This window comes from Capricornis sumatraensis, chromosome 2, assembly GCF_032405125.1.
Source record: "Capricornis sumatraensis isolate serow.1 chromosome 2, serow.2, whole genome shotgun sequence".
Classification (NCBI taxonomy): domain Eukaryota; kingdom Metazoa; phylum Chordata; class Mammalia; order Artiodactyla; family Bovidae; genus Capricornis; species Capricornis sumatraensis.
Window position 1 is genome coordinate 202,286,948 of NC_091070.1, and position 21,393 is coordinate 202,308,340.

The following is a 21,393-nucleotide window of genomic DNA, read 5'->3' on the forward strand; positions in this document are numbered from 1 at the left end:
AGTCTATATTTTATTCAAATTTTTAGAGTTTTATTCAAATTAATGAGTTTTTCCCATTAACAAGGGCTTCCCCATGGCTCAGTGGTAAAGAATCCGTCTGTAATGCAAGAGATGCAGGTTTGATTCCTGGGTCAGGAAGATCCCCTGGAGAAGGAAATGGCAACCCACTCCAGTATTCTTGCCTGGGAAATCCCACGGACAGAGGACAGGCCATGTGGTTGCAAAAGAGTCAGACATGACTTAGCCACTAAACAACAAATTTTTCTGTTCCAGTGCTTCCAAATTATCTGTTTTAAATCATAAATCAGATTTTTAAATTATAAAAGTAATATATGCACATGTTAACTATTCAAATACTACAGAAGAACATAATTAAAGTATTAATCATACTTTCCATCTTAGTCATATTCCTCAAAGGAGATACTGTTAGTAGTTTCTTTTTCAAGAGTTCTATGTGCATATACAAAGACATATACAGAGGCTCTTCTTTTCTATACAAAGGGGTCATATACTTCTCTGTACCTTGTTCTACATATAAGCACATATGGCCCTAACTCATTTTAAAAAACCACTCCCTAATATTCTATTATATAGATGTATCATAATTTATTTTATCAATAAATGCATCAGTGTACATTGTTTCTGGGTTTTTTTTTCCAAATTACAAACAATACAATAAAGTACATACTTCTTTATGTACTTGACCAAATACATGTAGGATAATTTCTTACTGTTGAATCTCATCAAAGGATATTTGCATTTAAAATGTTCATAGGCAAATATGGCCAAACTGCCCTCCCAAGAGACTATACCACTTTATACTCCACTCAGTGCTGTGTATGGGATCCTGTTTCCCCATACTTTCATCAGTGGCTACGTTACAAACAAGACATGTAATTCCTTGAAATGCTTCAAAACTTCCATTGTCTTCCTGCCTCCTCCTTCAGGTTTTCTTTCTTTTTCCGCTTTCTGGTCACTTTTCGTTTTCTTCCTGCCTCCCTCTGTGAAAACTGTCTTATATTTTTTCTACATTTATACTCCTGATACCCTTTCCTCACTTTACTAACAACTTCAGTTTTTTTTTTACAACTTCATTTTTTATGCTCACAAAGTTCCCCTAAAGTTTCTCTGCAGCTCATCATGATTCAGTAAAAAAAAAAAAAAGAAAAGAAAAAACAGACTCTATTCTACTCTCTCAACCTGCTGGCCATCCAGAACCAACAAGGAATGTTAATAGGGAAACTCAAAAATCTTTAACCTGGGTCAAAATATCAGAAGGAATAAATTCATCCTGCCATAATTCTGAGGGAAAAAACATCAAGAAGAATTCTGCATTGTTTCCTTGCTAGAACTTAATCTGTTATTTTTTCCTATATTCCACACCTGGATTTCCTCCCTTTGAATCAACAGTTCTTAATTTTTTATTCACACTCTTTTGTGTGCGTGTGGCTAGAATTGGAATGGAGGCAAAAGTTAAGGTGGAAGGAAAGAAAGAGAGAAAAAAAAATCCCAGAGCAGTTCATCGAAGCACAGGAACAAATGGGCAGGAAGGGTAGTGGGGAGGGGGCAAAGTACAGCTCAGGAAAAAGCCAACTTAAGTCCTCTAAGAAAAGTTCTATACTTTGGCTTCATCACCATTCCCTTCACTCCTGAGCTCTGAAAACAGAAGCATGCGGCAGGAATGGGTTGGATGGTAGAGCAGAATGGAAGAGGGAGTGAAAGCATCTTGTTCCTCTAACTCCACCCTCCATCCGCCACTAACCCCAACTTCTTATCCAGCAAAGCCCTATGGACCATCAGGAATCAGCTTAATAGAATAAACCACTTAGGGCTGAGGCTCAGAGAAAGTCAAAGACCCCACAATCTCCTTGCCTATTAAGCTTCTTAGAAGTTAGAATGCTGCTAAAGAAAGTGATATTGTGGCCTAGCTACTTAGAAAGAACACAAAGATGCTAAGTTGGGAAGAGGGAGGCCAGTTTGGGGGTTTACGAGCATCAATATATCCTTAACTACAGATGATGGTGGAGACTGAAGTGGGATCAAAAGTGGCCAGCAGTGAGAATGGGGCTTTCAGAAGTCTTCAAGTCTTCCAGTTGAGATTGAGGAGAGGATATTTGTACACTACAAATGGGATGAAAATCTGGATAGTAAATAAAGGAATATTTTTTCCTTAGGATAAAGGGGAAATTGGGCTTCCCAGGCGGCACTAATGCTAAAGAACCCGCCTGCCAATGCAGGAGACATAGAGATGCAGGTTCGAGCCCTCGGTCGGGAAGATCCCCTGGAGGAGGGTGTGGCAACCCACTCCAGTATTCTTGCCTGGAGAATCTCATGGACAGAGGAGCTTGGCAGGCTATAGTCCATTGGGTTGTAAAGAGTCGGACACACTGAAGAGACTTAGCACACCAAAGGGAAATCAATCAGTCTTAAGCTTCATGTAAGTAATTAGACAATAAGATAAATCAAGCAACCTGCAATAGTTCCTTCCTAGCTCAAATTTCCCAATGATTCTAGGCATTCTGCCACTCCCTTATCCTCTCCCCAATATAGCTGGCAAAGAGCCCAGGGGCTCACTATCTCAGTGACTGGCAGGGCAGAGGCCAAGAACAAGACTAACCAGGGATTCCCTGGAGGTCCACTGGTTAAGAATCCACACTGCAGTGCAGGGGACACCGGTTTGATCTCTGGTCTGGGAAAACCCCACACGCCATGGGGCAACTAAGCCCGTGTGCCACAATTACTAAAACTCTAGCACCTCTGCTCTGCAACAAGAGACGTCATCATAATGAGAAATCCATACACTTTGACTAGAGAGGAGCCCCTGCTGGCTGCAACTGGAGAAAGCCCACGTACAGCAATAAGATCCTGCACAGCCAAAAATTAAAAAACACACAACACAACAGTAACCAAACCTTTGATTCCAAAAGGAAGTCCTGATGGCTCACTGTCCTTTCCTGGGTAGGAGTTCTAGTTATTTCCACCCTAAGCCTTTGAGGGTAGTTAAAAAGGGGAATCATCATCAGGTGATTTCGAGCCCTCCTCGCCCCAACCCCATTTAAGTGGAGTCAAGAAGGAGGGACAACATTGTGGGTACCAGGAATATCAATCAGGAATTTTTTTCGGCTATAGAAAGACCTGTCACAATCTGTACAAACCCATAAGAGATCAAGGCTCACCAGAATCAGTATCCCTGTAATGTTACCAAAAGCAGAGGTTGGGGGTGTGGGGTGGAGGGAGAGAGCCTGATTCAAGAGACTCTACATCTGTGCTCAAGCCCTGGTAACAGTGATTCTAGCTAACACGTATTAAAGGCTTACTTTTCGCCAGGCCCTGTCTTAGGACTTGATTTGTATTTTATATGAACTCATTTAACCCTTATAATAACCCTAGGGGATTGATGCTGTTGTTCAGTGATAAGTTGTGTCCGACTCTTTGTGATGCTATGAACTACAGCACACCGGGCTCCTCTGTCTTCCACTATCTCCTGGAGTTTGTTCAAATTCACGTCCATTGAATCGGTGATGTTATCTAACCATTTCATCCTCTGCTGCCCTCTTCTCCTTCTGCCTTCAGCTTCAATATCAGTCCTTCCAATGAACTCCCAGGACTGATCTCCTTTAGGATGGACTGCTTGGATCTTCTTGCAGTCCAAGGGACTCTCAAGAGTCTTCTCCAATATCACAGTTCAAGAGCATCAGTTCTTCAGTGCTCAGCCTTCTTTATGGTCCAACTCTTACATCAGTACATGACTACTGGAAAAACCATAGCCTTGACTATACAGACCTTTGTCAGCAAAGTGATGTCTCAGCTTTTTAATACACTATCTCGGTTCATCGGTTTTTCTTCCAAGGAGTAAGCGTCTTTAAAAGGGGACTGATACAGTGCCAATTCCACTTTACCCTGAGGAAACCGAGGCACAGAAGGGTGAGATGTCACTGTCCTGTCTCAGGAGCTGGCTCTTCTGAATTGTGGTATCTGTAAAGTGCAGAGTATCCCCAAAGCAGGGCCTACACTGCAAGAAGCACCAGGACTCAGCAGGTGCTAAAACATCTTCCCCTTCCCATCAAGCGGAACATTGGACACACTGGTTTTTGTTTTGGTTTAAACCATAACTAGTACATTCCAGGCAACACACTCGGCACTGACAACAGAGGTGACACAGTCACCACTTCACAGAACTCACAGGGTAGACACAGTGACAAAGGCTTGTGAAGGGCCGAGCAGATGGTGCCTAAGGGTGTTCACTACAGGAGACTTTGAGTAAGGACCCAGCCTGACGGATGTAGGTGTGGTGCTGAGAACTGTGTCCCGCATGGGTGAGCAGGATTCAAGGATTCTTATTCCCTCACAAATCTAACCCACAGACCTCCCTCTCCTGGGGTTTATCCTTCTCATCGGCTCTGGAGCCTGACTGCCTGGATGTGAATCTCATCTCTGCTATTTCTTGCTGTTGTGACAATGAATATATTGCTTAAACACTGGGCCTCAGTTTCCTCATCTGTAAAATGGAAATAACAATATCCATCCCATAGGGATTTTATTAGGATTAAATAAACAATTGCCTGTAAAGCACTCAGAATTGGGCTTGACACCTAGAAAGTGCTCCAAAAGTGTTATTATTCTTATTAGGAGCAGCCTCTGTGCCTGTCTGGGCCCGCAGTCATTCCACTCGCAATAAAAAGACTGAATTTAAACGCATCTGGTGTGGTTAGTTTAAGGAGGATAGGAAGTCTCTGGGACTAAATAGAAGGAGAACAGTTCCCTTGGGAGTTTGGAGGAATAACCCTGGAACTTGTTAATTAAGATCTTGTTAATGAATCTGCTTGTTAATAGTCTATTAAATAATCACACAATGAAGTTTACCGCACAAGTAAAGCCTTTTTCAAATGCTTGTTCTTTCCAATCCTCCTGGCCCAGCTCTGACTTCTAAAGCTCTCCCTTAAGGGCAAGCCCTTCCAAATCCTTCCAATCTGACAGGGGCCTCTTCATCCTGTCCTGCTCGCCTGGAGAACGCCTGGAGAACAGGGCTGTTCTCGCAGCCTAGGAAAGGTCTCCAGGGCAAAGCCCTCTTCAATTTGATTCTGCCCACCATTCCTTAGGCCAGGGCATTATGCCTCTGAGCCAAAACATTTCCCTCCAGGAAGCAGGAACAGAGTCACTGGCCCTGGAAACCAAAAAATAAAGGCACTTTGAATTTTGTTGAGAAGAAAGGCAGAAGGTACATTCCTTTCAGTGGCAATCTGGCAAGATAAAATTTCAGTGGAAGTGTCACAGATCTGTTACAGAAAGGGGCCTGCCAACCTACGTTCACAAAAAGTCTACACAACTTTTGTCCCAAACCTCCTAGGAAAATAAACAGCTGTAGCCAGTGTCAGGGAGTGCAGCCTCTTCTGGAGCCAACTTCAAGGAACAGTGTGTAAAAGGGCTCCCTCCAGGCTGAACACTCAGGTACTTCACAAATTATTGCTACTTTGGTCTCCTATGGCCATTCTTCTCTTTAGACAGATGTTCTTGGAAGAGGAGGATGTATATATAATATATATATACACACACACGTATATATATATATCCATAATACATTGTATGTCATTTATATGGTTACTTTTAGAAAACCAAAACACATCTGTATTATCTTCTCTGATTCAAGATGCAAGAGATGCAGGTTCGATCCCTGGGTCGGGAAGATCCCCTGGAGAAGGAAATGGCAACCCACTTCAGTATCCCTGCCTAGCGAATCCCACGGACAGAGGAGCCTGATGGGCTGCAGTCCATGGGGTCGCAAAGAGTCGGACATGACTGAGCGACTTAGCTTGCCCACACACTTACAGTAGGGCAAAGATTGTCTGTCACCTCTCATGGTATATAATATATAGGAGCTGGAGCCCAGAGAAATGAAGCAACTTTCCCAAAGTCAAACACTAGTAAATGACAAGACAGAGAACCTGGCTCTGCGATCGTGTCCTATTGCTGAGCTGTCCCAATGCCTCTATTGCTTGTCATCACCTCCCACTTGAAAATGAGCCACGAGGTGCTCAGCCTTTGGTGGATCCTGTGTGGTTCTTCAGACTGTCAATGCATAGAGCCAGATGGTAATGCTCAGCATAACTGGGCCCAGAAAACAGAGATCCAGGGTTCACTTACTCTCACAACAAATATTTATTAAGCCAGGTGCTACACGAGGAGAAATAGTGGATAGAATCACACAAGGAGATGGACAGGAATCCTTGGAGGCAGGACAATTAAGCAAATAATTACAATATAAAGCGATGAATGTTTAAGAAGGAGGAAGTATGTTGGAAAAGAACACCACCCCAAGTCCATTAGCAGGGCCGAGAGCAACCACTAGCGTACAGCTGTCTGCAGCCACCTGAACATTGAACCAGGCCCCTATGTCCGGCTCATTTAACCTCCTGCCCACTGGCAGCTGCCCCCAGAAGGGTTAAAGCTTGAAGCACAGAGCCAGCCTGCAGGTGCTGATCACCAATGCTGCCACTGCGGAATTCCTCTCACCCTTATTTCCTTACAAACTTACAAACAAGCATTTCAGCATAAGAAATAAGCCTCGGGGTGGGGGGAGAGGAGATAGAAGGCTGGCAAAAAAATACTCTCCGGCCCATTCTCAGCAGTATAACAGCAGTGGAAGATGAGCTGGCTGGAACCCAAGGAGCACTGAAGTGCACACCGGCCTCCCTCACATCTGGCTAAGCACCGCCAACCCCTCCGCTGGGCTGCCTCATAATTACAATGCCGCCCAAGAAAGGGGAGGTCTGCGCCCATACCGTTAGCTGATCGCCAATAAAGGAGGAAAAGGGAAACAACCATAGGAGGAGCGAAGGCAAAGGGGGTACCCGGAGGCAGCTGGCCAGATTTCATCCACAGCAGGCGACTGGAGAAGGTACCACTGTGGGCAGACCCCGGGTCTTCACCCTTACCACCTCTGGCCCCCTGGGTCTGTTCCCTCCCCACTGCCTAGCTTTGATTCCCCTTCCTCCAAAGTCGCGCTCCTCTGCCAAAGCTTCCCTCTGAGTATTCTCACCCTGGAAGAGGGGTTCATAAACTTTAAGGAGAATCACCTACTTGTTCAATATGCAGATTTCCAGGGCATAGTCCCTGTGATTCTGATTGGGAGGTCTGGTGTGGGCCCTAGGAATCTGCATTGTAAATCGCATCCACCACCACCCCAACCCCAGGCCACCCCCTCCTCCTTCACACTGGCAAGTGATCAGGACGCAGGTGGTCCTCAGATCCCATTTTAAGAAAGCAGCCTTGGGGATTACTCCTTCTCTTGAGATCCCAGAGCCTTATCTGTCTGTTATTTTACATTATTGTTTATTTCCTCCCATGTACATGTTAACTACTCACCTTAACCATAAGGCCCTCAAAAAGAGGAAGTATCATCTCCTGATTCTTCGACTCCCTTGCAAACAGCGCCGAGCACAAGGCTCTACATACAGAGCTCAGGAAATGCTGTGGATATGGACCACGATGGTGATAAGAGGCTTTGGGGGAAAGAAAACCACAGCAGAGACGGCAGAGTCCCGCGGCCCCGGTTGAAAGGAACTGATGTTAGTATGCCCACGCGTGCCAGGCAAGGACAACGGTTGGTTTCACCTTCTTTCTTTCCTTCGATAGTCTTGGCACTATACTCCTAACGTCTGTCATGAAAGTCAAGTCTGTGTAATGCACCTCCTACAGGAAACTTTGCCAAGAAATCCTGCCAAGAATCCTGGGTGCTATGTGGCTTAGTTTAACAGCCAGGAGTACTCTGGATCTTGAGACCCATCAAGTCTCCAGGCAAGGCAAGTATAGAGTCGAACAGGAACTCTAGGATAAAACTTAGGGCCCTTGACCTACCCCCTAAACACCATTAGGGTCGAGGTTGTCCTGCATTTGGCAAATATTTCCCAAGTGGCTGCTCCATCCCAAGCATGGTTGTGGATGCTCGTGGTTCTTAAGATATATGTCATCAGAAAGTATTTGCTAGTGATTGATCTTTAGAAAGCTACTTTACAAGAAAGATCCTACATGATGCTGAGCCTCAGAACCATATAAGCACCAGACAGACAGTCTCAAGAATGCCTGGCTATAGGATGAAATATAATAGAGATCCAAAGTCAGCTCTGAGGCCCTGGCAGAGAGAAATCCTATTCTTACTCACCATCATGGGGCTTTCTTCCCTGGAGAATTCCATGAACAGAGGAGCCTGGCAGGTTATAGTCCATGGGGTTGCAAAGAGTTGGACATAACTGAGCGACTAACATACACACACACACTCACCATTATGAGTAATGCTTGGCAGCTCTGGAGTTCTTTCTTCCACACTCAGATGCCATACTTTGTCCAGAAAACCAAACTGTCACACCTAGCCTCTTTGAGTGACCCCCTGATCTTAAGATATTAGCTTATCCCATAGTTTCCCTTTAGAAAACTATCCCTGACTCATAGACAAGATTAGGTGCTCCTGATTCTAACCTCATGGCGTTTTACATTTCCTCTATTAGAGTACTTTTCACGACATCCTGCAATTGGTTGTTAAGCTTCCAGCTCCAATAAGGCAGGGACTCTAATCTGTCTTGCCCATCATCATATCACCAGCACCCAGCACAGTGTCTGGAAGGACACAGGTATTCAGAAAATAATAACTGAATGATTAAATAAACTAATGAACGTATCATACTATCAGATGGAAACTGAACCATGCCTCCTGTACTCTGCCATAGGTTTATCCACATGCGTGAGTGTTCAGTCGCTCAGTCTTGTCTCTTTGCAACCCCATGAACTGTAGCCCATTAGACTCTTCTGTCCATGGAATTTTCCAGTCAAGAACACTGGAGTTGGTTGCCATTTCCTCCTCCAGGGGATCTTCCTGACCCGGGACTGAACCAGCATCTCTTGCATCTCCTGCATTGCCAGGCAGATTTTTTTTTTTTTTTTTTAACCACTGCGCCACCTGGAAGCCTCAGTTTTGTCCACAGTGCCACCTAAAAACACCCTCGATGAGCAGCACCCTTCCTTCTGCAGTACTAGTATTTTATAGATGTGGAACAGAGACTCACAGATCACCCCAATAGAGATTCCAGGAGCTACTTCCCATGATCTAAGAAGGACACAACATTCCAAAGTCAATGTAATGTCACCGAGAGCCTGTTAGTTACACTTGCCAGAAGCCACAGTACCAGCTGGATGGTAAGATCTCTTTCAAGTCATTCAATTTCTCAGAGACCCAGCTTCTTCACGAAGATGATTTTGGGTCCTTCAGCAGTAGGGACTCTCTTCGAATAAAGAAACAATAACAATGAAGAGCTACCCACACCATGAAGGGAAGCTGGGAGAGGAGGGTAGCGTTTACAAGGAGTCATCTCTGCAGCTAGGAAGGGGTTAAGCACACATGTCTGTCTGGACCTCTTACCCGTAAATCAGCCTTGACTGCTGCTCAGGCTGAATGAAGCCCCACCAGGTTGGCCTGTCAGGAAGGAAGCCCATGCGTCCAGACTTTTGTTGTTCTAAGGATTTTTTTTTTACATTTTACTGCTCAGGAAGGAAGCCAAAGCCTAGGCCCTAACTGCGGTCCTGCTGATTACTTACCCTCGCATGCACTGCTGCCTTCGCCTCCCTATCTACCTCTCAGACCCAACTCTTTCCTTTCCTAGAGTTCCTTCCTAACCATGACTACGGCATTGGAGCCTAAATCCCAGACTTTTCTCCCCTTCTTTAAAAACTGAACATTAACATTCAACATTTCCCTTCTTACTTCCCATATGCCTCCAAGTCTGTGAGTAGAAAGAACTGGGGCCTGGGAGAGAGCAGAATGCGTGCTCTATGATCTATGGAGACATTCTGGCCCTCAAAGTGACCGGAACCCCTTCTCTTAAATGGAGCCATGAAGGAACTGATGGGGATTGAGGTATCGGACAACTGGCCTCCAATGGCTATTTCTGCTACACACGTATTTGAACAGAAGCCTTTTCAACTTTGAGCTGTTATATTCAAATAACAGACCCAAATCCAAGGTCCTCAGGCAGAGGGTCAGTCTTTCTCACTCCTATCCTCCTACTTCCCAACTCTCCCACTGATGGGCGGTCAGCTTCTGGTGTTCCCAAGCCCCCTGGGGCTTTCTTTCTACAAAGAGAAAAACACTGAGTTTATTTGTGCGCTCAGGGTAATGGACAGCCTTCTTTTACTCCTAGGAGAGTGCACACAGACACTATGGAAGAGGTCTGTCCCCGCCCAACTCTGCCCTCCCCTTCCCCTGCTAATCCCTCCCCAGTAGCCCCCCCAGCTCAGTCCTGCTGCTGTATTTCTCTCCTGACCTACAAGGCCCCTTCAAGCCCCATCCTAAGCCTCCCCCAAGCAGAGACAATCCATCATGCTGTGGGACTGTGACACACACAGATGGGGGAAGGTTCACAGATTTCTCTCACATAGGCGAGAGGGGGAGAAAGTGCTTGTGTAACTTAAAATCTGAGGAAATATTAGAAACTCTGGGACTTTGAATTCTAATACTAGTCAAATGCCATTATAGCAAATCTGATTATATATGGCCCAAATTTCTAGCACACACAAATTCTAATGACCCATCTATTTCAAATAATATCTGATAATACAAAATTCCAGAATAAGACAATCTGGTGAGATTTGGATTTTCTAACCTGGGCCACTAGGTTAGATATCTAGCCCTAGTTAAGTCCCTTCCTGGCTCAGAGACTCAGTTTCTTTAACTGTAATATTACCTTATTTCTCAATAAAATGAAGGAAGAACGAGGTCAGAGGGCCACCAGGGCTAATCCTGGTGGATGGATAATAATGCAGAGAGGTGAAGCAGCTGCTATCACAGAAAAGAGCTGAGCCTCTCTCCCTCCCCTCTTTCCACATCACCATAAGCCATGAGTGCATGAAAGGATCCTACATACATGCTAGCCATTAATGACCCTGTGTTTGACTACATCAGTGCTTCTAACAAGGACGATTATACCACCAGATTGTCCTTGAAACAATAATAGTCATTATGTATTGAACACTTAGTATGTGTGAGGAACTGTTCTGAGCATTATTAGTTTGCTTAATCTCATTCAGTCCTTCACAACAACCCTTTTAGGTTGTGTAATTCCCACTTTACAGATAACAGTACTGAGGCCCAGAGAGGTTAAATAATTTGCCTAGGGTCACAGAGCAAGTAAGCTAAAGGGTCATGATTTTACTCCAGAGGCTGAACTCATAGCCACTATGTTATATTGCTTCCCTACTTTTGATCTGAAACAGCTTCAAGTTGAGGCTCAAAGGGGCAAACACAGCATTTATCCCTCTAACAGGTATTTATTATGCTAAGCCATTCTGATTCAGTTTAAATCAAACCCTGAAAAGCAAGATCAAGTGAGAGCAGTATAGGATTAGCTAGCACCTAAATGGGAATCATATACCTGAAAATAAAGCAAAGGTCTCTCCAGGGCTGGCCCTTGCCCCCTCCCTACAGCTTTCTGACTGTCTGCTGCTCTAAGATGGATGCAAAGCCATAAGTCTCAGCCTACAAATGAATTTCAGTGGAAAAAGACAACCCTCATCTGGTGAGTCACATTCAGGCTTACTGGGCTTGATTTCTCATGAGACTGTACCAAAAGGTTCCTCCTTCACACATTCAGGTCTAGACTTTCCTAAACCTCCATGTCTGCTGAACAGAATGCACTGGACGCAGCGCCACGTTTCCCCCCACCCAAAACACAGCTTTCATTTCCTTTAGGTCATCTTCGATCAGAACACATTCCACAGAGAAAACTGACGGTCAAATGTCTGAATTGCCAGATGGTTGTATGTGTTTACAAAACCCACATATCACTTGTCTGTTTCCAGCTCCAGTCAGGATCCAGGTAGAAACTTTTTTTTCCTAAAATACACACAAAGCAGATCTGTATTTGTGGACTCCATGATAGGGGATGTGATGCTGTGGGAAAACATTTGGGAAGGGGATAGACTCTAATCTTACGTTTCTAGAGTAAAGAGAGAAAAGCAAATTTTAAACTACTTTTTAAGTTATGAAAGATTTTTTTAACCAAAATAATCAACAAAATAAATCTATATTTGAGAAAGGTAATTGCACATATGTCTTGAAAAACTGCCTACCTACCTTTATCCTCATCAAATCTCAAGGCATATAAATTCTTCCTTGCTTTCCTCAAACCACTATACCTGTGGGACAGCCCAGTTTTCTGGATATTATCTAGAGTAAGGCTGAAGTGTGACAAATTGATGAAAACTTTAAAAATCAGATTATAATCACCACCATCAATTTATTCAATACTCAACTAACACTGAACCCTTTGCTGTGATTGGTACTGATTTAGTGTAAATTTTTTCTAACACTAGCAGTAAAATGTGATTGAGATAATAGAAAAGTCTGATCCATTGGGTAAGGCTGTAAGGGTATGAATTATTCCTATTTACCTAGCATCTACTAGATTGACTGATTTATACCACAGCCTCTCATTTCTCCAGGCCTAAACTCATAGCTCCAGTTCAGGATCTTTTCCTGGAAAAGGCACAACAAAGTGACTAAGTAGGTGAAAGTTCTTTTGCAGAAAATTCTCCTCCTTGCCCCAAAGAAAGAGATATTTAGAAATTTCCACCCTGGAGCACATACTTTGAGGTTCCAAAGGATAAAATCACACTCTGTTCAACCACAAATGCCACAAATTAAATGACATAAAAAAAAAAAAAGGATTTAAGGCATTTTAGCTGCTATATAGCAATGTTATCCTGAGGTCTGCAGCTCATCCCTCTCTGCTGTTGCTGTTTAGTTGCTTAGTCATGTCCAACTCTTTCTCGACCCAGTGCACTGTAGCCCACCAGGCTCCTCTGTCCATGGGATTTCCCAGGCAAGAATACTGGAGTGGGTTGCCATTTCCTTCCCTAAGGGGGTCTTCCCCACCCAGAGATGGAACCAGCCTCTCCTGCATCTCTTTTTAGGGAGGGTGAAATGGCACTGGAGAATGTAGCTCAACTGTCTGAAGGGAAGATTTGATTCCAAATATTATTGTTAGTTTGGTGTTCAAATCCTGTGGGTTTTACAATAAAATGTATCATCACTCTGAGTCTCAAGTATTTATAAAGAGTACATTCCAAAATGTATTCTGATATTTATTGACCAGATGGATGTGGTTAAAAAGAGTTAAAAATATGAAAATCCATCATAAAAATATAACTCTATTAAATGTCCTATCAGTCCAAATTCTATTTACAAAAACTAGTTCAACGTGTGCCAATATTTATTAACCAGATGGGTGAAGTTAATAAGGGTTAAATATAAGGAAAACCAATATAAAAATATAATTCTATTTTTCAGTTTCCTCTTCCCTGCCTAATGAGGAAAGGGGGTGGGGAGGGAGAGCAACTTTTGTTATTTGGATACAATGTGTGTTTTTTGTTTTCAAACAAAAAAGGGCCACCAAATAATCAACCTGGGGCCGCTGACCGGAAGGCAGCCCCGGAAAACTTCCCGTGGGAAGAGTTCCAGAAATTGCCGCGACATTAACGAACCCCGCTGTGCTGGCTACGAGCCTCGGACGGTCAGAGGCTAAGTCCACTCGCCTCGCCCGAATACCAGCCATCCTGGCGATTCACGAACCCCGGGACTTGGGAAAACATTCCCCGACTTGAAAAGCAAGACGAATGCGGAAAACATTTCGAACCTACGTGAGAAACCCCAAGTCCTAGGGTGCCGAGGGCAACGCTAGGTCCAGATGCGCGCGTGCACACACGTCCATCCTCCCGGCTCCCGCCTCCCCTGGCCTCGTCCCCCCAGCCCCCTCCCCTCGCAGTGTCCCCTAGCCTCCTCACTCCGCCACCCACCCCTCTGCACCTCCCGCCGGGTCCTGGATCACCCGGACCTCCGCGTGGTCGCGCCCCCTCCTAGGTTTACACCCCCGCCCACTCCCTCGCTCCGACCCCATCTCTCTGCTGCTCGGACGACGTATGGGAAACCCGCCCGGGGCTCGGTTCTCAGCGCGACCTGGAGGCGCTGGGCGTGGAGGGCGGAGCGGGGGTGGGGGACCCGGCGGCCCCCGGGACGCGGCCCCCGGGACCCGGCCCGCGGGGGGGCAGCTCCCGGAGTTTTCCCGCAGTCCGGCCGAGCGACGGCGAGGTCACCAACATTTCTGAAACCACTTGAACGCCATCTCCGTGACGGAGGCTGGGGGAGGGGGGGTCCTTTTCAAGTGAGCCAACGGGGCCCACTCTGTGGTCCTTCTTCCCTCCCCCGGGCCGGCCTCGCGCCTCTCCGCGCCCCCTCCCCCCAAACGATCAATTACCAGCCACCCTTCTGCCGGGAGCGGCGAGGGGCTGGCTGGCGGCCGCGAGGAAACGGCAGCCCGGATCACTTCTGCATGACAATTGATGGGAGGGAGGGCGCGAGGCGAGGAGGGAGGACGGCTGCGGTGTCCGTTTTCTCACCATGGTGATTAGGCATTCCGGCCGTGCGAGGAGGCAGCCGCCGACCAGAGCGGCGCGGCGTGGAGCGAGGGCAGGGGAAGAGAGCGGGAGCGGGAGCGAGCCCAGCCGCCCGGCGGGCGGGCGGGCCAGCGGCGCGCCGAGCCAAGCCAAGCCAGGCCAGATGGCCCTGCAGCCACCAGGGACTGCTCCCGTCCAGCCCGGCCCCACTTTAGCTGTGCAAACATTTCTTTATCCCAACAAGACAATTAAACCCAGCAGCATGAAAAGGAGCCTCCATGACTGTGTTGGGAGCGAACAACCAGAAACAACCACACACATCACAGGAGTTCTTGCCCCTCCCCTCCCCCCACCCCAGATGGGTAAGGAATAGGGACTCCGGGAGAAGCCGGGTGCAGCTGAGCCGACAGTTGGGCTACGTCTGGGCAGTCAGCACAGCGGGAACCATCTGACCCATCTCTGATGATGTCCATGCCCTTTCAGAGTGGTCATCTGCTCCAGCAACGATCCAGAAGTTGAGCCGGGTGACCTGAGAACTGCCCGCAAACATCCTCTCCACCAAGAGCAATTCTCTTAAAAGCTCAGAGCAGGGTCCCTACCCACCCCAGTCCCAGAGCCCTTGGGACGTAGCCCCCTCACAACACTCCAATGATGCAGCCAGCCGGCTCCTTTCAGGCTGCCCTGAGCCTATGTGGGTTCAGTTGACGTGATTCTTAGGACATAGGGTTTTCAACGATAGGTGCCTTTGGAAAGACACATCTCAGAGTACAAAATACCATCTCCTTCTCCGCGCTTTTCAGATTTGAGTGACTTTTTAAATATATCAAAGATGAGAGCAAAGCACAACATCTGGAAACCGCATCTGGGAGCATCCAGGCTCCCTGACCACAGGGAAGGGTCAGGAAAGAGGGCCACCGGAAGCCAGTGCCCAGTACCCACCTCTGAGGTGAGCCACAAGGCAGGGCCCATCATGGCTCCCCAAGGGCAGTTCCTGTCCCTCTCAGCCCTCAGGGTGAACATGCATCCTGGCCAATTCCAATTTGGGCTGAGTGGATAGACTGGCAGGCTGGCCAAAGACTGGGTCTCCCAGACAGGCATTGGGCCCTGGAGTGGCCTATAGAGAACAATCAGGAAATGCACAGGATAAGAGCCAGAGTGCTCAGGGGGTCATAAATGTATAGATTCTAGTACAAGGCAGCAGAGAAGACCTATTTTCCCTTTTGTTGTAAAGTTTCCTTAATGAGGAAATGTTTATTTTAAAAGCCTTGGGAAACATATCTGTAGACACTTGGTATATAAGACACACGTGGACTATTTGTAATTGGTCCATAAATTTTCGCATCATTTCCCAGGACATGGACAAGGAGCCTTGGGTTCAGGGAATGACAGTAAACAGGAGTTACCTCAGTCCCCTTCTTGGGGAATCATGCATCCTCCACGAATGGCTTCTCATCAAATACTTCTCTCTATTTCCAGGGTAAATAAGTCAGTCCTGTTGAGTAAAGCCTTCTTTTTTCCATAGAGCCCAACACCTACCTCAGGAATCACCTGTGATGCCAGGTAGATGAACAGCAAAATGGAATCATCTATTAGGAGAGACAATACTTTACCCAAGGAGCTGTGTTGCTTTCTACAAAAACGGGTATTTAACCACAAAAGAAATCCTTCCTATCAGTACCCAGATTGAAGGAAAGAACACGTGAGCATTACACCATGTCTGCAGGCCCCTCTTTCAAATGCTCTCAGATGTGGACATATCTGCATATGGATGCAGTGTGTGAGCAGGGGGTGGCTGCGACAGTAAAAACTGTCAGTGTTTCCATTGTAAAACTGATTTTTTCATTGACCTAAAACTCAGTCATAAAACTTCTACTCTAAGGGACACACACACCCGTACTCACCCCGCCCCCTCAACAAAACCCTCAAGCTACATGCTTGTTTAGGAGATTTACTGTTGGATTTAATTATAGCTTCTCTTACATTTTGTGAAAAAAATTTTATTTATATGAAGAGAACTGAAAAATCAGTCAACTATATCAAGGATTAGCTCTAAATTTTAAGAATTACAAAACCTAAAATATACATGGTTAATTTTTGGCAATCTGGGCAAAAGCCACAGTATCCTATCACTGTGCTCTTGAACACTTTCTGTCCTCTCTTTTCTTGCCTCCCCACCCCCGCCCCCTTACTGCCCCATCTGCCCCTCAAGCGCTCCCCTTGGAAGCAGTCTTGTATACTGTCACTCGATTATCTGAGAAATATTACTTATTTCAAAACGGTTCTGTAGGGAGGACCTGAAAGGCATCTAGTGGGAATAATCAGGCCTTCTAACGGCCCTTAAATATGTATTTACATAAAACAGACCATAAATATTCTGACACACGTCGGCATATGACAGCAGCCAAGAAAGCTGCAGCAGACTTGGTCACAGTGCCTCTTCGACCCTTCCCTACAGAAAAATGTTTCCCAGCCTTCCAAAACTCAAAATCCAAAGCACAAATGTTCCCCAGGACAACGCTTGTGATGGTTGCTACCCCACCCAAGAGAAGGAAATGAGAAAGGAACACAAATCCAGGGTTATCACAAGATAACACTCTCCCATGCACTTTGTACCTTTATTTCTCATTTAAGATCAGTCACAAATGCAACTCTAGATAATGTGAGTGGACAAACATTCTACACTCAGACATGCCTATAGACCTAACATTTGTTTAAGAGGAAAAAAGAGAACACAAAATACTCACTAAAGGAAGGATATTTTAAACAAAAGGGGGAAGGGCTCAAATTTATACAACACTACAATTTGAAATAAGTTTCCCCACCCTTCTGATCAGAATCTCATTAATTTCAAGGTCAGAATTCCATTTCACTTTGGGAGACAGACTCATTTAATTTTTCTCCACCCAGGCGTATTCCTGTCTGAGGGATCCATCTCCATGGGGGATGACACCCCCACACAAGGCGAACCAGGCAAACAGAAGAGTTATGGCTTTGACACTCGGAGGGGAATGGATATCCGCATCTATGAGTTCTGACTCGACTAACAAGCTTCCTCCTACTCTGGGGGTCTGATACAGGTTTGGGCTAAAAAATGGAAAAATGGAGACAAGCTGGATTTGTTAGGAGAGAAGAAAGGTTTCTTAATCTCCAGGTGTTACTTTGTGGCATGTTAGTTTTGAGAGGGTTTCATTTTCAACTTGTGTTTGGAGAAAAAAAGGAGCAGACTTGGTCACACCCGAAACCAGGGCAGTTTTGGCCAGAGGTCAGGTTAAAGCTCGCCTTGATCACTTGCACATTGACAAATGAAAACTAAACTAAACTGAAACAGACAGACACAACGGCATTCAGCAAGTATATGCCCAAAGCAGGATCATTGCGAGCACGCACGCACACACGCACACACACACGTCAGCTGTACAGAAAGGGGGAAAGGGGGAATAGGAGCTAAAGCAAAAGACAGAGAGAACACAGGCAGTTGTGCTGTCAGATACAGCCTTCTCCCTGAAGTGGGGAGGTCTCAGGCTTACAGACGCTGACATAAAAGACACACTCGCAACATATTTCAAAACCAAAGAGCGATGGATTTACAAGGCAGGTTGATTTTATGATGACTTTTATTGAAAAGGTACGCTGGGTTTAGGCAGATGCCTTTTAGCGCAGGAAAGTTAACACAGTGCCTAATTCAAGGAGACAGCCTGAGGAAGCAGTGCCGACAGGGGAGAGAGCAGCAACGTCTCTATTACTCTCCTCGGTGTCATAAAGAGAAGAGAAAAAAATGGCATTCGTGATGGTGGTTACAGAGAGGACCGGGGAGCACAAAAAACCGAGAAGAGGGAAAGCAAACCTCAAATGTAGTTTTCTTAAGAAAATAAAATGGAGCAAATCTTAGAACAAAGGGTTGGTTGGAAAAAAACATCCCCAGTTCATAAATTCTCACCAGGCTTGAAGAAAACTGCTCTGTGGGGGTCTACCCATAGTCCAAAAGCTTCAAAACACAATTATTTTCTGATTACATGAGAGGTGAGGATGGCAGGGTTCAACATTCCTAGTCTTCAAGTTCCAAGCAAAGGTTTAGCCCCAACTACTAGTGAGTGTAACCAGAGCCCATCAAGGCCCTTGGAGAATATGACAGAGCTGTTTCTTAAGCAGAAACTGGTAACAGTTGTGAGCATCAACAAAAGAAATGAAAACAGCAGTCACATAGACCAACCTGTCTAGTTCTACAAGGGAGCCCCAGGATAAGCACCCAGCAAACCTGTTAAATCCCAAGAGAACTTGCCTTTCTAGCCTTGCGATTGCAAGGAAAACACAGCTGTTTGAAATGCTTTATGGTGATTGACGACACCTTTGTCCTTCTCTGAAAAATAGCCTGATTTGGACAAGGGCTGAGAGTTGTGAAAATAAAATCACGTGGAGTCTGCTGGATGTGGTACAATGGAAAAGCTAAAAAATAATACTGAGGTCAGAGAAACATAATGAGGAGAGCAAAGGGAAGAGGGATGGATGGGTGTCTTCAGTGCCCCCCCTCCAACACACGAATTCCCTAGGAACCTATGCTTACTAATGAAATGACATTCACTCCGGTATATATACGGCACCCGCCTCCACTCCAGAGTCCCCAGAGAATAAGCCACTCGTGCCCCGGAAGGAAGGGCAGTACAGGCCAGCGTGCCTCCAGCTACCTTCAGAAAAACGTTTCCTACAAGAACTATCAATGCTCATTGACAAGACACAAGTAAATGTCAGCACTCCACAGCTCCTGAATGGGAGAGTCAGCCCTTCCCATTACGAGGAGCATGAAAAATGCCACCGACCTGTTGAATACTACTGTAAGGCAGGGCCTACTGGGGTTAGGGGAGGGCTGCCCAAGGTACTTACATCTGTCATTCCGATCTTCTGGGCTAGATGAGGCTTCCCGATCTGAAATGAGGCCAGAGACAGCAAAAATCTTCTTCCCAGTGTCGTCAACCTTAAGTGAACCGGGGGAGCTAGATGGCAGCTGTGTCCCAAAGTCATATTCCTTGCCATCTGCATCTGAGAAGCGCAAGTGGGGAGACTCTGTGTCATGGCAGTTTTTAAGTCGCTTGGCGGGCGTGAAGGCTGACTGATAACTCTCCCGGTCCTCAGTGGAAGCAAAGGGACGGAAAGCCCCCACTCCGCTGTGATTCAGCATACTGATTGGGGTGCAATCTAGATTTGGGGGAGCAAACTGCGGGTGGAGGTGTAGCAACGAAGGGGGAAAATCACGATTGGCAAAAGTCCCTGGCACCCCACCTTGCCGATGGTACATAGAGGCAAAGGTGTAGGAACCATTGGTGAACGGAATATGCACATCCTTGTCTACTGAGACAGGTACACCGAAGGGTCGTGGCTGCTGACAAGGGATGGATGCATCACGGCTGGCCTCAGCCGTGGACGCCAGGACCATCAGGGCTGGGGATGCCAGCGGGTTGGGGAGGTAGGATGAGTTCTCCATCTTGAAGGCTGCCCGGTGTAAGTCCATCGGAGTCTCTCTCTATGGCCCGCGTCACACAAGAAGCAGTCTTCCCTGGGAGGGAGTGGCACCTGGGAGCAGGGCAGGGAGTATTACTGGGGCATCGTCCCCTTTTAAGACCTGTGGAAACAGCAAAGAGGAAAAAAAAAGGGGGGGGGAGGAAGGTCAGGGGGAGGAAAGACAAGGGAAACCCCAAGTGATTGAAACACCATCCTTCTGGCTTACAGATGCTCGGGCATGAGACACCACAGGCTTTAGGAGCCAGTGGGCAGCAGCATCAGACCATTTTCATTCAGGAAAATCAATAGACAACTTACTGTGATGTACGCGTAGCTGACTTTGGTCCCTACACGTTCCGGGTGAAATGCGCCTGAGCCCAGCAAAGGAAAAAAAAATCATAAAACCTCCAAATACAATATTCCCTGAGCAAATGAGCTTTGGAAGGCCAAGTCACCCAGTAGACGAGGTGGGGTCTCTATTTTAAAGGGCCTGCACCTGCATACACCACTCATGACAGGCCTGATGTTCAAACAGAGGCCAGGTTCTACTCATAAGACCCCTCTACATTTGCATCCTCTTATCTTCCCTAACAATGCTCGGAGACTGAAAAACCCCTAAATCAAGCACATTTAAACCATGAACATCTCCACATGTTAGTTGGTACAAATTGTACGTATGGATAAATCACACATATTGGCACTTACATAAACATACATCTTCATGTATCATCTAAGTCTCTTTCCAGAAAGAAGTACTATGTGAAGAAACAACAGCAGCATTATTTTTGATCCACACCCCTCTTTAATCACACAGGCTTTCTCTTTTCTGAGAAGGAACAAAACCTTCATCAATAAAGCGCCTGCCATCTCTGACAATATTTAAAAACATAATGGGTGCCTTTGGCATATGTTGCGGGGAAACGTCTGTCTTCCAGGGGCAGCAAAGAACGGATTGGTAATTTTAGTTACTAATGCACTCACTCTTAAGTAGATTTGTAAACTGCCTTGAATTTGCCATTAACATTTAGAGCAAAATGTTAACAAAATTTCTGACTTATTTTCCTCTGCTTATTGGCCCAGTCAGAGTTGATGTCCACTGAAGGCCCCTGGAACAAACTGGAGTTCAGAAAGACTTCCTTCAATTTCCCTTTTAAATTTAGGTTGTACATTTTCATAGACACTGATCCTGTTGCAAAATTTATTTTGAGTAAGGGTGTGAGAAGGGCTGTAGATGAGTCAGGATAACATAAGATGAACACTAGGACTTATTAGCTTCAGAAATATACTCTAAATAAAAACTTAATGAAACTCAAAGTGTAACCAAAAAGCACCATCTGTTACAAATTATAACCTCTAAACTAACAATCATGTCTCAAATAAAATTTGTCCCCTTCCTTTAAAAAAAAAAACAAAACAACCCATCTAGATAAAGGAGTATCTTTGCTATTCCCTCAAACAGAGAGA

General features: G+C 45.8%; 1 protein-coding gene across 2 annotated transcripts in view; it reads right to left on the reverse strand.

The window, feature by feature from the left end:
• RNF220 (ring finger protein 220) overlaps positions 1–19,939 on the reverse strand; it is a 261,358-nt gene extending 241,419 nt beyond the window's left edge. For both annotated transcript variants that reach the window (XM_068964021.1, XM_068964020.1), the window contains exon 1: positions 19,315–19,939. In XM_068964021.1, the coding sequence (XP_068820122.1) occupies positions 19,315–19,939 (625 nt within the window). The remainder of the gene's footprint in view (positions 1–19,314) is intronic.
• Positions 19,940–21,393: the final 1,454 nt, after the last annotated feature.